This window comes from Cynoglossus semilaevis, chromosome 2, assembly GCF_000523025.1.
Source record: "Cynoglossus semilaevis isolate Cse_v1.0 chromosome 2, Cse_v1.0, whole genome shotgun sequence".
In the NCBI taxonomy this organism is placed as follows: domain Eukaryota; kingdom Metazoa; phylum Chordata; class Actinopteri; order Pleuronectiformes; family Cynoglossidae; genus Cynoglossus; species Cynoglossus semilaevis.
Genome location: NC_024308.1, coordinates 10853380 through 10865350, shown reverse-complemented (window position 1 = coordinate 10865350; position 11971 = coordinate 10853380). Strand labels below are relative to the sequence as shown.

Genomic DNA, 11971 nt, shown 5'->3' with positions numbered 1-11971 from the left:
GGATTCCACAGGTGAAGAGGAAGAGGAGGTACGGGATGAAGAAGACTCCTGAGGAGAAAACCCATGACTCACCCTCACCCCTACTCTCAATCACCTCCAATCACCCTCACCCTCACCCCCGCTCTGACTCACCTCCACCGTTCTTGTAGCACAGGTAAGGGAACCTCCAGACGTTTCCCAGACCAATGATCTGTCCTGCAACAACCAAGAAGAACTCCACCTTGTTGGCCCACTGACCTCTGTGCAGCGGGGCTGAAGATGGACAATCAGTGTCTGCCCCGACCCTGACCTTGACCCCTGGGTCCTGGGTTTCCTCCTCCATTTCACTGCACCCAGAGGAAGATTAACAGATCTCTGTCAGGTTATTGAATCAGTGAGTGGGATTATAAAGATGTAAAACCTGTCGGCAATCTTTGAACATGTGACACATATATTTACCACTGAGAAATATTTTATTAAAACAAACTTACTTGCGTTTTCTCTCTGCTGACTCAGCCTTCTCCCCTCTGGACCTGTCATTTCCACCACATTGATTGGAATTTCCTAAAGTCACTTTCAAACATCTTTGCACAGAATCCATCCTGAAAGTTCAACAAACTCCAGAACCTGGTCCCAGGAGAGAAGTGACTCCTTCCACTTCTGCACCCGGAGGTCCTCCAGATATTCCCTCCCCCTACTGCTCCACCCCCATCTTTGCATCACACCCACCCAGTGGTGGATGCTGATGGTCTTGTCTGAGCAGCTGTGAATGGTTGGACGGTGCATCATTAACCCAGTCTGTGAAGGAACTTTAGAGATCAGATGATATACTGACTTTACATGGTAGATTAACTGCAGTAGATGGTCTACACAGACCACCCGTCAGGTCATCAACTGTCCTATCCAAACGTCACCAACATTAAACAGTGACTAAATAAACCGTGTTCAAATACTGCAATCTCCTGGTAAATAAAGTCAGGATGTGATGACAGCATCACATCACAAGAGGGCAGCACTGAATACAGTTTATCTGGGATTTAGTTCACCAGCAAATAACAAGAGAGATTTATTTAGTCTCTGGTTTAAAAAAAACAACAACAACAACCCATTTAAAACAATGGTAAATCATAAAAATCATATTTATTTACATTATATAAAATATAATAAACAATATTATAGCTACTTCAATTACTGACAATAAAACACAAATTAAACACCAATGGTCCTTTGAACCGAGTGGGTGACCTCAGGAAATGAAAATGTTGTTGTTCCCTCTAGTGGCGACTTTCTTTGGTACAATTTAAATGAACCTGATTTGTTATTCCAACATCCTTTAAAACATCACACTGCTCTCAGTTACGGAGAATCTTCATCCATGACACCATGGAGTCAGCACACACACAAACACACACACATTAATACATATGCAGAGAGACAAGCATAGTCTCTCTATCTCCCTCTCTCTCTCTCTCCCTCCCTCGCTCTCTCTCTATCTCTGGATTTTTTCCCTTGTGAAGTTTATGAAGCAGCAAACAGGGAGTGGATAAAGAGGGGTGGGAGTACAAGCTGCTGCTGAAGCTACTACTGAAGTTCCACGACGGGACGTTCACAGCTCAGCTCCTCACTGGAAACCCTCTAAACCAGGAAGAACATGTCCTGTGAGAACACACACTCTCTGGAGGACCAGGGTCTGAGCAGAAGATAGGACAGAGGAGATGAACAGCTGCCAATACAGAGGTACACAAACACACGCACACACACTGCATCCAGTAGCCACATGTCGTGAACATTCTCCATTAAAATAGTTGCACTGGCTGTCATCTTTAATCTCCCTCTCCGCAGAATCTTCCTTAAAGGCACAGCTAAGACGTGTTGAAATGTGACTGTGTGAAAGATTGACTGTAGTGTCAGTGTTTCACACAATCAGCACTGACTGAACTGACTCAAACAAACAGGATTCCAGCAAAAACTGATTTCACACCCTGAATAAGGTCCAGAGTATTTCAGTAACATGTTCAGGACCTCAGCTCACTGTGAGAATGACTTTTCTACCATAGGAAACTGAAACACTCTCTCAGACCAAACCTCATAAAGACAACCAGTGATTTTACCTCTCAGACTCAGCAGTTGTTGATCCACTGCTGCTCCATCACTGAGTTCTAATGACTTCACTGTTGGAAATGATTTGTTCAGACTGACCTCAGTGACACAGACTGACCACAGGAGGCAGCAGTGGATCAACAGCTCCTGTGTCTCCTGATTTTCTCCATGGACTTTGGGCTAAACTAAGATCACTGATTTTTTTTCTATGGACTTTGGTCTGAGCTAAAATCAGTTTTCTGGATTTTCTGGACTTTGTCTGTGGGAGTATAGACATTAGTTTCTTCTTTAAAGACCACAGTGAGAAAGAACAGTCAAAAAAATTCTGAAGAAGTAAAACTCATAGTTCATAGTTTAGATTATTTCTTCTCTGCTGATGATCAAGTTTCGTTGTTGTTGTTAAGTGTGTGAATGTGTGTGTGTGTGAAGACAGTTTTTTGTGAAGTAAACCATTTGCTGACATCATCGGTGCAGAGCAGAAATGAAGGGCGGGGTTTCTCTCTCACAGGACTTACTTTGGCTCAGAGAACCTTCAGTACCATGAAAATCAAGGACATGCTGCACTGTACAGTGTCTGTGTGTGTGTGTGTGTGGTTCCTGTTTATATCTTTATGTTTATGCTCCCGTCCTCCCCGTCTCCACTCCACTCTGGAGGACCAAACACAGTCAGAACCCTGGAGGACGTCTTCTCAGCTCTGGTGCGGTGTGGTCATGTGACCTCTCTGTCCTGGTACAGCCTCGTACCTGCTGACTCTGAAGACACAGACAACAGAGTGACTGTTGATCAGAAATGTAGCCCACATTAGCTGTTATCTTCGTTAGCCAAACTGGCTTAAAATGATGACAAGTAACACTCAAAACTTGACTCTGGTGTTTTGGAGCCTCCAGGTTCTGACAGGTTCTTGGGCCACCTCCTCAACAGTGTTGAATGTCTCAGACCTGACCCTCAGTCACCCACGTCAGTCACTTATTTATTTGTATTTAATGAGTATTTTCAGAAGTACTGCTGTAGACTGATGACATCATGATGAGGTCCTGGTACTTTTTGGGATTGTTTGGTCCAGAGGGCCCTGTAGAGTTGGAGACCTCTGGACCCCTGACCTCTGACCCAGTGGACACAAAGATGACCACTGTTAAGAGGGATCACTGTGTTCCTTACACTAAAGTTCCAGGAACTCTTTGCTCCTTGGGTCAGCAGCTGTGATTCTCACTGTGAAGATCCAACAGCATTCTTTCTGTTTTTAAAATGACTGAATGAAAATGACTGAATGAAAGGAAGAAGGAATTTTCAGGCACAGTGGACCATGAGTCCCTCGTACTTCCTGTACTACCCATACTCCCCCATAGTCCCCCATATCCCTCCCACACCCCCCATAATCCCACCAGCAGTGTGAGTGAACGGCAGTCTTTGGTTGGGGGACATCTGTCCAAATATAGGAGGGACAGTTGACCTGTGACCCATAACAGTTTCCCACTGAGTCACTGAGTTAAAGATTAGGAACATTGTAAATATTCCAGTGTGGGTGGGGGGTTGGGGGGGGTCTGACCTGGTGTACCAGACCAGAGTAAACAGAGTAATGTCTTGTGATCTCCTCAGATGTGAAGATGTTGCTGCTGATGCTGCTCACTCACTGTGTCGTCGCTCAACTGTTTGACACCAAACTGAAGGGGGCGCCACGTCTCATCTGCAGCATTGCTGGACCCCCGGGTCTGCCCGGGAAACCCGGCCCCAGCGGTCCTCCAGGAGCTGATGGGAACGTTGGTATTCCAGGAAGAGATGGCCGAGATGGCAGAAAGGGAGAGAAGGGAGAGAAGGGCGACACAGGTAGGAAGATGTGATTATTAGGTGTCGTTGAGTTAGGGCTGCTTGTTAGTCACGTTATTATTACTATATATTAAAAGTTTCTGGTGCTCACCTGAATCTGACAGGAACTCATCGTACTGTTGAACACCATAATAACTGAACAGGTTTTCAGAAATGACCACAGAGGTTATCAGAGTAGTTTAAAATCTGACGATTACTTAGCCTAACATGGTGAAGAATATGTTATTATCTCTGGGTTACGTCACACTCATCTTTGGGCTAATGCTAGCTCTGTTTTTGTTCCTGGCTGTTGTTAAGTCAAGATCACGTCAGGCAGGAACAAACACGCCCACATCGCCCCCGGTGGATAAATCACAGTGTGCAGTCTGTGCTGGTATATAAATCTGTCAGCAGAGAATGGAATTAATAAGTAGTCGTACACCGACCATTTTCCATGAAGTGCAGAGACAGGAATTTTTCACACACCTGAACATCAGACGACAAATTCAGGGTTTCAGTCTGGTACGGTACGGTTCAGTACAGTGTGGCACTCACACTCTGCAGTATGTTTGCTTTGAAGATGCACTCTGGTAGTTATGAGCCAGGAAACAGTGTCAAAGAGTTTCAACAACAGTGCCCTGTTCTCTAAGGACTCCACATTTTGTGCTTTTAGGTGTGAAGGGCAGAGTCGGCCCCACAGGTAAGATAGGAGATCGAGGTGATCGTGGTGTGCCAGGTAAAAGAGGTCCTTCAGGAGAAGATGGAGATCTGGGGTCTCCAGGTCCTCCAGGACTTGAAGGCGAGAAGGGGAACAAAGGTGATCGAGGTCCACGTGGTACAGGGGGCATCTGCAGGTGTGGCAGCCTGCTGCCCAAATCTGCTTTCTCTGTTGGAATCACCAGTAGCTACCCACCAGAGAACACTCCCATCAGGTTCAACAAAGTCCTCTTCAACGAGGGTGGACACTACAGCCCACTGACTGGCAAGTTCATCTGTGCCTACCCTGGGGTGTATTACTTCTCCTATGACATCACGCTGGCCAACAAACATCTGGCCATTGGCCTGGTGCAGAACGGTCAGTATCGCATCAAGACCTTTGATGGTAACACGGGGAACCACGATGTGGCCTCAGGGTCCACGGTGATGTACCTGAACCCTGAAGACGAGGTGTGGCTGGAAATCTTCTACAAAGACCAGAACGGTTTATTTGCAGACCCAGGCTGGGCTGACAGCCTGTTCTCTGGGTTTCTACTCTACGCCGACACAAACTACTTTGACATACTGGCTGAGGATTATGTGTAGAGCCAGGAAACACACATAAATAAGTGTTTGTTAATATTGTTTTTATATATTTGATGCTTATATATTTTATGTTATTAAAATTTGAGTGTTATTTAAAAAAATATAAATATATATTTAGTCAAAGAAAGTGTGTCATTTCTTTATACAAAGTTCTATGTATTATTTGTATAAAAAGTATCACTTATTAATATAGATAGAGATTAATATACTAAAATAAGAAATATTTTTTGTTGAAAGAAACAGAGATTTACTTTTACGGAAAGATGTGGAAATATAAAAACAGAAAATGTTTTAATATTAACTATATGTTAGTAAGAACATAAATATTTTTCTACTGATTGGTTAAGATTTACATTTGAGCACTGCTGATTGGTTAAACGTGCAAACCACCTATCAGGATAGAATACGGGCGGGACTTTAATAACACTTTTATTTCTACGTCGCAGTTGTGATTTGGATTTATCATAAGGTGAATTCAAATTCTGTATTTTCTTATTGTATGATAAAAATATAGTAAAGGGGTAATTAAAGTGATTTTTATTCCTACGAGACAGTAATTAATTTATTTGACTACCACAGAGCGGGCGCTTCTGTTAATCATGGTAGGTTGTGGCGTAGTTTATCTGTCGTTACTAGGCAGCGGAACGGCTAATAGCCGTGCTACCGTGATTTTATGAAATTATTAAACTTTTCACCTTGTCACCTTCTTTAAAAGGCCAATTTTCAAACAACAAATACTACCACAATGACAACGTCTAGGTAAGACTTGCTTTCATAATATACATCGCTACGAACTCACTGTAAAAATGTTTAAGTTGCGGTTCGACTTTAGCTAAGCTAACGTTAGCGTCGCCTCTGAATGTGTTCTAGCGACATTAAAGGGAAACTGCGCAAGACTCTGGCCAAAACCAAAGATGAGGAGGACGGGCAGGTAATGTTACAGCTTAAATGTGTACTGACGTTGTCAACGACAGACTTAAAGAGATCAAACAACATTCAGACTCAGCGTGTCCTGGACGAGTACATTTGAACACAGCCCCCTGTAGCCATTACTGCTGTAGCTCATGTCGAATTGTACTTGGTAGGCTCTGGTTCCGTCTACGGAGGTGAGTGAGGGGAAAGGACAAACCAACAGGAAGGTCGGTGTGTGGGTGTGCGTGTGCGTGTGCGTGTGTATGACCATCACATGTCATTTGTTTTAGTTAATATGAACGCTAGCTATCTGCTCCTGACCCGGCAAACTTTAGGACTTATTGTGGCCCACAGGTCAAAAAGTTTGCCTATGCTTGGTCTAGATTCTAAGTTGTAGTCCTCCTTCTGTGGATGTGTTTCCTGTTCCTGACCTAACTCTGTTATCTGTCTCCATTGATGTAGTCGAGCCTCTGAACCTCAGCCTGGTCCAGTCTTTGAGTCCAGTTTTTGGCCCCCACCTTCCATAATATGTTTTTATATATACTAAAGAATGTGATGTAATAATAATAATAATAATTTATATATTTAGTGTCACCTAAAATAATCAAGTCTATGACTTGAAGTACTTCATGATCCTGGTCTTTGTTTTTAGACATCAAAACCCAGGAAGAGTTATCAGGCCTCAAAACCCGAACTGGAGTTCTGGACTCGAGCACACCTTGGCACCGCTACCCGTGTTAACAAACCCACTTCCTGTTTTAGTGAGATCATTAGCAGCATGGATGCAGGACTACATCATCTGATTGATGCTGCTGCTTCTCATGGTTTCTGCTTTGCCACGACAGGAACCCAGAGATGGAGAAGATCCAGGAGAAAGTCTGAAACGCAGACTCCAGGCTCAGAGACAGAGGAGGAAGAAAAGGGTCTGATTAAACCCCCCTCAAGTGTCCAAATACCACTAACAAATGCTGTATCAATCATTTTCCTCTCTCTTGTTGACCAACAGCTGCTTGAACAGTCTTCAGTCCATAGCGCTCAGGGGGAGAGAGGGGAGGTTTTCACTGAGGGATCAGCTGAGAAGTCAGCAGAACCTGTGATTGTTTCAACACGTTCTCCGAGAGGTTGGTGTTTCCATTATGAAAGCAACGGTGCTAAACAACGGTACCTTCTGTGTTTACACACTGAACCACGAACTGTTTTGATGCTGAAAAATAGTTCCAAATTGATGCTACTGTCCCTGATTTTGTATATTATGTCTGCACTGGTAGTACACATACATAGTGTCTGGTGAAGTCCTAATTTCCTGATACTAGTAGCTGTTGTGGAAAAGACTCCACGTAACGTGTGAAAAAATGTATGACTCTCATTAAACTTTGACAAAGGTTGACAGTGTTCTGTTTCCTCTGGTCTCAGGACTTGAGTCCAGCTCAGGCTCGCAGCACTTCGACAGCAACGTGACCCAGCAGCTGAAGGAGAGGCTGAGAGCAGCCAGAGTAAGACCGCCTCCCCTCTGGTCAGAGGACGGCTGCAGTTAGATCTGTTCCTTACTTCTTATCTCTCCTCATAACAGTCCAAGGCAGGGAGCCTCCAGCAGGAGGAGTCGTCCTCTCTGGAGTCGGGGAGTCGTCTTCAGAGCCTGAGACACAGAGACACTGTCACCAGGTTTGACAGGGAGGTGAGTTCAGTCTTTACATGATAACAGACAGAGATGTAAGAAAATATCAATACACTGAAGTATCACATTATTTACTTTCCTGATACGTATCAATCTCCTCCATCAGTGTATTGATTTTTTTTATCACCAATTCCCAGTCAAATATTCCTGGTGTTGGTTCATTTTCTTTTTCTTTTCTTTCTCCTCTAGTGATTCCAAATGTAGATCCCTCTGTTCCAATGTTAGTAACCTGATGTTCAGATGGAACAGCAGCAGAGTCTTTACTATAATGACACTTTGACTACAGTTACATTGGTGGAAAAAAAACTCAATATATCCTTGTGGCTATAGTACTGCAGTATATTGTGATATGTATCATATCGACAGATTCTTGACAATACACAGCCGTAATTATAAAGATAAAGACCGGGTCCTTCCATAACTAAGGTCTAGACTGTTGTCCTCATCAGACTGATCCTGACACAGCTGCGAGACCCCATCGTGTCCCATTTGACCTCAGCACCAGGGTCAAGTTCAGGGAATCAAGGAGACAGGTGAGGATTCTCTAATCCACTGACTGATCCACTGACATCCTGTCTGTAATTTATCCGTTGGTTGTTGCAGTCCCAGACAGAGAAGGGTCTCCCCTCTGCTGAGGAGGCCTACAACTTCTTCACCTTGAACTTTGAGCCAGATCCTCCAGAACAAGCTGAGACAATTGGCAGGAGGAGACAGAAACACAAAAATGAAGCAGAAGATGAAGAAGAACCTGAAGCTGAGGAGGAAGACGATGCTGTAGATGATAATCAGGATGAAAACCCAGACCAGGTGAAGCTTCTTTGTTTATCATGTCAGAATGGTCTTCAAATCTGAGGTTTAATTAAAATCTTACGTTCTCGCCCTAGAATGAGGAGGCTCCTTTGGTCCAAGATGAAGAGGAGGATTTATTTACTATACAACAATCGTCCCAGGACTTCCTGGAGGTCAGGAAAGCAGAGTATACTGGGTACAGGAACCTTGTCCAGAGGGAGAGAGAGAGAGAGCTGCTGTTCACGCCCAGTGTTGGAACAGGTCATTGACCTTTCACTTCAAAATTGAGTTATGTTGACCTCACTTTGATGTTCAGCTGTGATGTGGTTAATCTGTGTCTGTGTTCATCACAGTTCCCACCTCGGTGAAACTCCCTGAAAACATGAAGCCACGTTACCTGGAGGACGAGGGTCTGTACGTGGGACAGAGACCCTCGGTGTCCCAGAACAACCAGAACCAAATGGAGAACCGGATTCTGAAAATGGAGGAGGTATTTGAGTCCTTGAGTCCCACCAAACCACAGTTATATTAATAAATAAGAGGATGATTGAATGGGTGGAAAACATGAGCTGGACAAGATGGTTTAATAATAACAAAAATAATAATGATGATATTAATAATAATAACAACAATAATGATAATACCAATAATGATAATAATAATAATGGTAATAATAATAATAATACAGTGGAACCACGTGATACGAACTATCTGGAATATGTGTTTTCCAAGTTCCACTTGACACACTGTGGCGCTGTCTTCCTCACTGTCCCTTAGAGTGTTATTTTACCTATTTTATAACAATAATACAAAACGTTTTCTTAATTATTATTATTTTTATATTATCAATATATTTGTTTATATGTTTTTGATGTTTAGATGGTGGTTAATTAATTAATTAATAGTATATTTCTGGGGGACTGGAACAATTTAATTGTTTTTTAGTTATTTTTAATGGGGACAATTCGATCTAGATACGAGTGGATCGACATACGAGTGCAGTTGTAGAACTGATTCAACTGGTATCTCGATGTTCCACTGTAATAATAATAAATGAAGTAAGACCTAGAGCTGTGACTGATGTTCGTGTTCCATGATGAATGTTCTGTTCTGTGTTCAGGGTAAGAAGTGGTTTGGAGACGATGGCAGGATCCTGGCTCTGCCTGATCCCATCAAGGAGTCGTCCACCAGACCTCCTCTGTTCCACATGGAGGAGGATCTGGACCCTGCACTGCAAACTGTTCACAGGACGGTCAGACACTAAACACACACACACACATACACACACACACACACACACACACACACAGACACTATTCCTGCCCTATTTCTTGAACAATGTGCACATTCAAACTGCCCTTTATTGAAAGAGCAAAAGGGCAGTTGGGCAGTTTGGCATAAAAGACCTGTTGTCAGGAAGGAACTTTCTCTAAGACATAAACAGAAGGTCAAAGAAACTATGAAGAGCAGAGGACTCACTGTCTTCGTCCTCTCTATGTCCTCGTCCACACTTTGTCCATTTGACAGATAGAAGAGTAACCCCAGTGGGCGTGTCTGTTAGTAGATGTGAATGAATCTGAACTTGTCCTGATTTGTCAGAACTCACCAGACTCTCAGTCCTTCTTCAATTACTACCTCCACTGCAGGCCATCAAGTCTGAACCTGCCAAAATGTACATGATGGGGGCAGCAGATCCAGAAGGAGACTACAGACTGGACGTAGATGTTTCTGGATTGGTCTTCAGTCATCACCCACTTTTCAGCCGTGAACACGTCTTGGCAGCTCGACTGGCCCAGCTGTATGATCAGTATCTGAGCAGGCAGCACAACAACCTCACTGGTCACCTGACTGACAAGGTAGAGTGACATCAACCTGACCTCACCCTGACGGCATCCTGACCAAAGCTGAAAGAAGACAGTGATGGAATGATGTTTTGCTGTGAGAGTGGCGACACCAGTTGAAGCTACCATAATATTTAGACTTGTCATGTATGTGACAGAAATGTTGCAAAAGTAAGTGTTATGAAATATAACTTTTATAAATTCTCTAGTTTTAATTAACTTACAGTTTACTGACTCAATGTGAAACCTAGTCCTGTTTAGTTGAACACAACACTAAAACACACAAAAACAACCAACTGAGTCCTTCTTCCTTTTTTTCCATACCCATCTGTGCCGCCTAGTGGAAGTGTATTCAATTTCTCTCCTTGCCACTGTTGCGGTGATGAAGACAATTTTGTCCAGTCAATACATTTTAGCCTTTCCAGACCAAGTCAGTTAGTTTACCCACGTAGCACACCTTATGTTAGTGATATTATCTTCAGGTTGACTGCATTTCCTGCTGCCTTTAACAGTGACTTTCTGACTTTTTGGATCTTTTAACAGTTGAATGGCCTGAGGAGGGCGCTGAGGAACATACTGGAGATCCATGGTGGGCAGAACCTCTCTCCAGCCATGCAGCAGAGGATTTCTGAGTACAGCCAAGAAGTTCGGTGAGAGAACGCTGGAAAACATTGTTGGTGTCTGTGGAACAAGTTCTTCCACGTTCTGTTTCAACATCTGAATGTCTCTTAGCTTATGTGAGGACCTGACATCTGGGTTTAATAGTGGGTCACAACCAAGGTTTTTAGAAGAATACTTCCACCTACTGTACTAGAGTGTGTAGTGTCATGGTATGACCAGCGACGTTTTGAGACAACTAAAAGATTAGCAATTAATATTTTATTTCAACTGATGAGAATTGTCACGTATTTGTATTGAATTTTAACCCATTAACGATGCATTGTTACATCTGTAATGATTACAGTTAATCAAACAGACTCACATTATTAAAGGTGTTCAATATAAAAATATAAAATGTCAGCTCAACAAAAGGTTGGTCTCCCCCAGCAGTGTTGGTTGGTGAGGACCAGGCCTGCACACATCCTCCCTTCTTTTTGTGCCCCAACACTACTGCTATGTCTCCACAGAGACACCCGTCAGCTCAGAGACAGCCAGCAGGAGAAGGACAGAGTTCTGCTGAAGAACATCATCAAAGCATGGAAGGACATGAAGGATCTGAGAGAGTTCCAGAAGTTCACCAACACACCCTTCAAGCTATACCTAAGAAAGTAAGTCTCTCTCACACACACTCTCTCTCTCTCCTTCTCCTTCTCTATCTCTCTCTCTTTCTCTCTCTCCCTGCCCCTGCCCACCAGCCACGTGCTGACGTCGTCCACATGTTGTGCGGTGCAGGGAGAATGTGGACCAGGCGTCAGATGAACATGATCATGAAGAAGAAATCCTGGCAGAGGTGATGGAGCTGGAGGTGGAGAGCCAGGAGGAGTATCAGAGAAGGTTGGCCCAGTACAAGAAGCAGCTGCTGGAGTGGAAGCTCTCCAGGAAGAAGCAGGTGCCAGTTAGTTAGTTTTT

At 43.5% G+C, this 11971-nt stretch overlaps 2 protein-coding genes and 1 pseudogene across 8 annotated transcripts in view; 2 read left to right on the top strand and 1 right to left on the bottom strand.

The window, feature by feature from the left end:
* Positions 1 to 666, bottom strand: part of LOC103399081 (sodium- and chloride-dependent GABA transporter 2-like) — a 4785-nt pseudogene extending 4119 nt beyond the window's left edge.
* Positions 667 to 1249: 583 nt separating this feature from the next.
* Positions 1250 to 5265, top strand: c1qtnf7 (C1q and TNF related 7). The gene is made up of 3 exons (XM_008337739.3): positions 1250 to 1716; positions 3677 to 3904; positions 4557 to 5265. The coding sequence occupies exons 1-3, from the start codon at positions 1695 to 1697 to the stop codon at positions 5183 to 5185; spliced, it is 879 nt and encodes a 292-aa protein (XP_008335961.1). The 5' UTR covers positions 1250 to 1694; the 3' UTR covers positions 5186 to 5265.
* Positions 5266 to 5451: 186 nt separating this feature from the next.
* The window catches only part of cc2d2a (coiled-coil and C2 domain containing 2A), a 16338-nt gene continuing 9818 nt past the window's right edge, over positions 5452 to 11971 (top strand). Inside the window, exons 1-17 of one of the 7 annotated variants that reach the window (XM_025064498.1) lie at positions 5452 to 5787; positions 5901 to 5944; positions 6056 to 6116; positions 6271 to 6324; positions 6943 to 7020; positions 7104 to 7218; positions 7511 to 7590; positions 7668 to 7772; positions 8222 to 8305; positions 8376 to 8579; positions 8657 to 8822; positions 8915 to 9051; positions 9682 to 9813; positions 10208 to 10417; positions 10946 to 11052; positions 11530 to 11670; positions 11795 to 11951. In XM_025064498.1, the coding sequence (XP_024920266.1) occupies positions 5785 to 5787; positions 5901 to 5944; positions 6056 to 6116; positions 6271 to 6324; positions 6943 to 7020; positions 7104 to 7218; positions 7511 to 7590; positions 7668 to 7772; positions 8222 to 8305; positions 8376 to 8579; positions 8657 to 8822; positions 8915 to 9051; positions 9682 to 9813; positions 10208 to 10417; positions 10946 to 11052; positions 11530 to 11670; positions 11795 to 11951 (1878 nt within the window). In that variant the 5' untranslated portion in view covers positions 5452 to 5784. The other 6 variants (XM_025064504.1, XM_008337689.3, XM_025064509.1 and 3 more) reach the window with 6 other exon arrangements.

Coding starts and splice junctions, on each gene's coding strand:
- c1qtnf7 (XM_008337739.3), top strand. CDS start 1,695: ATGAACAGCTGCCAATACAGAG. Junction 1,717..3,676: donor GAACAGCTGCCAATACAGAG/GTACACAAACAC, acceptor TGATCTCCTCAG/ATGTGAAGATGTTGCTGCTG. Junction 3,905..4,556: donor GGGAGAGAAGGGCGACACAG/GTAGGAAGATGT, acceptor TTGTGCTTTTAG/GTGTGAAGGGCAGAGTCGGC.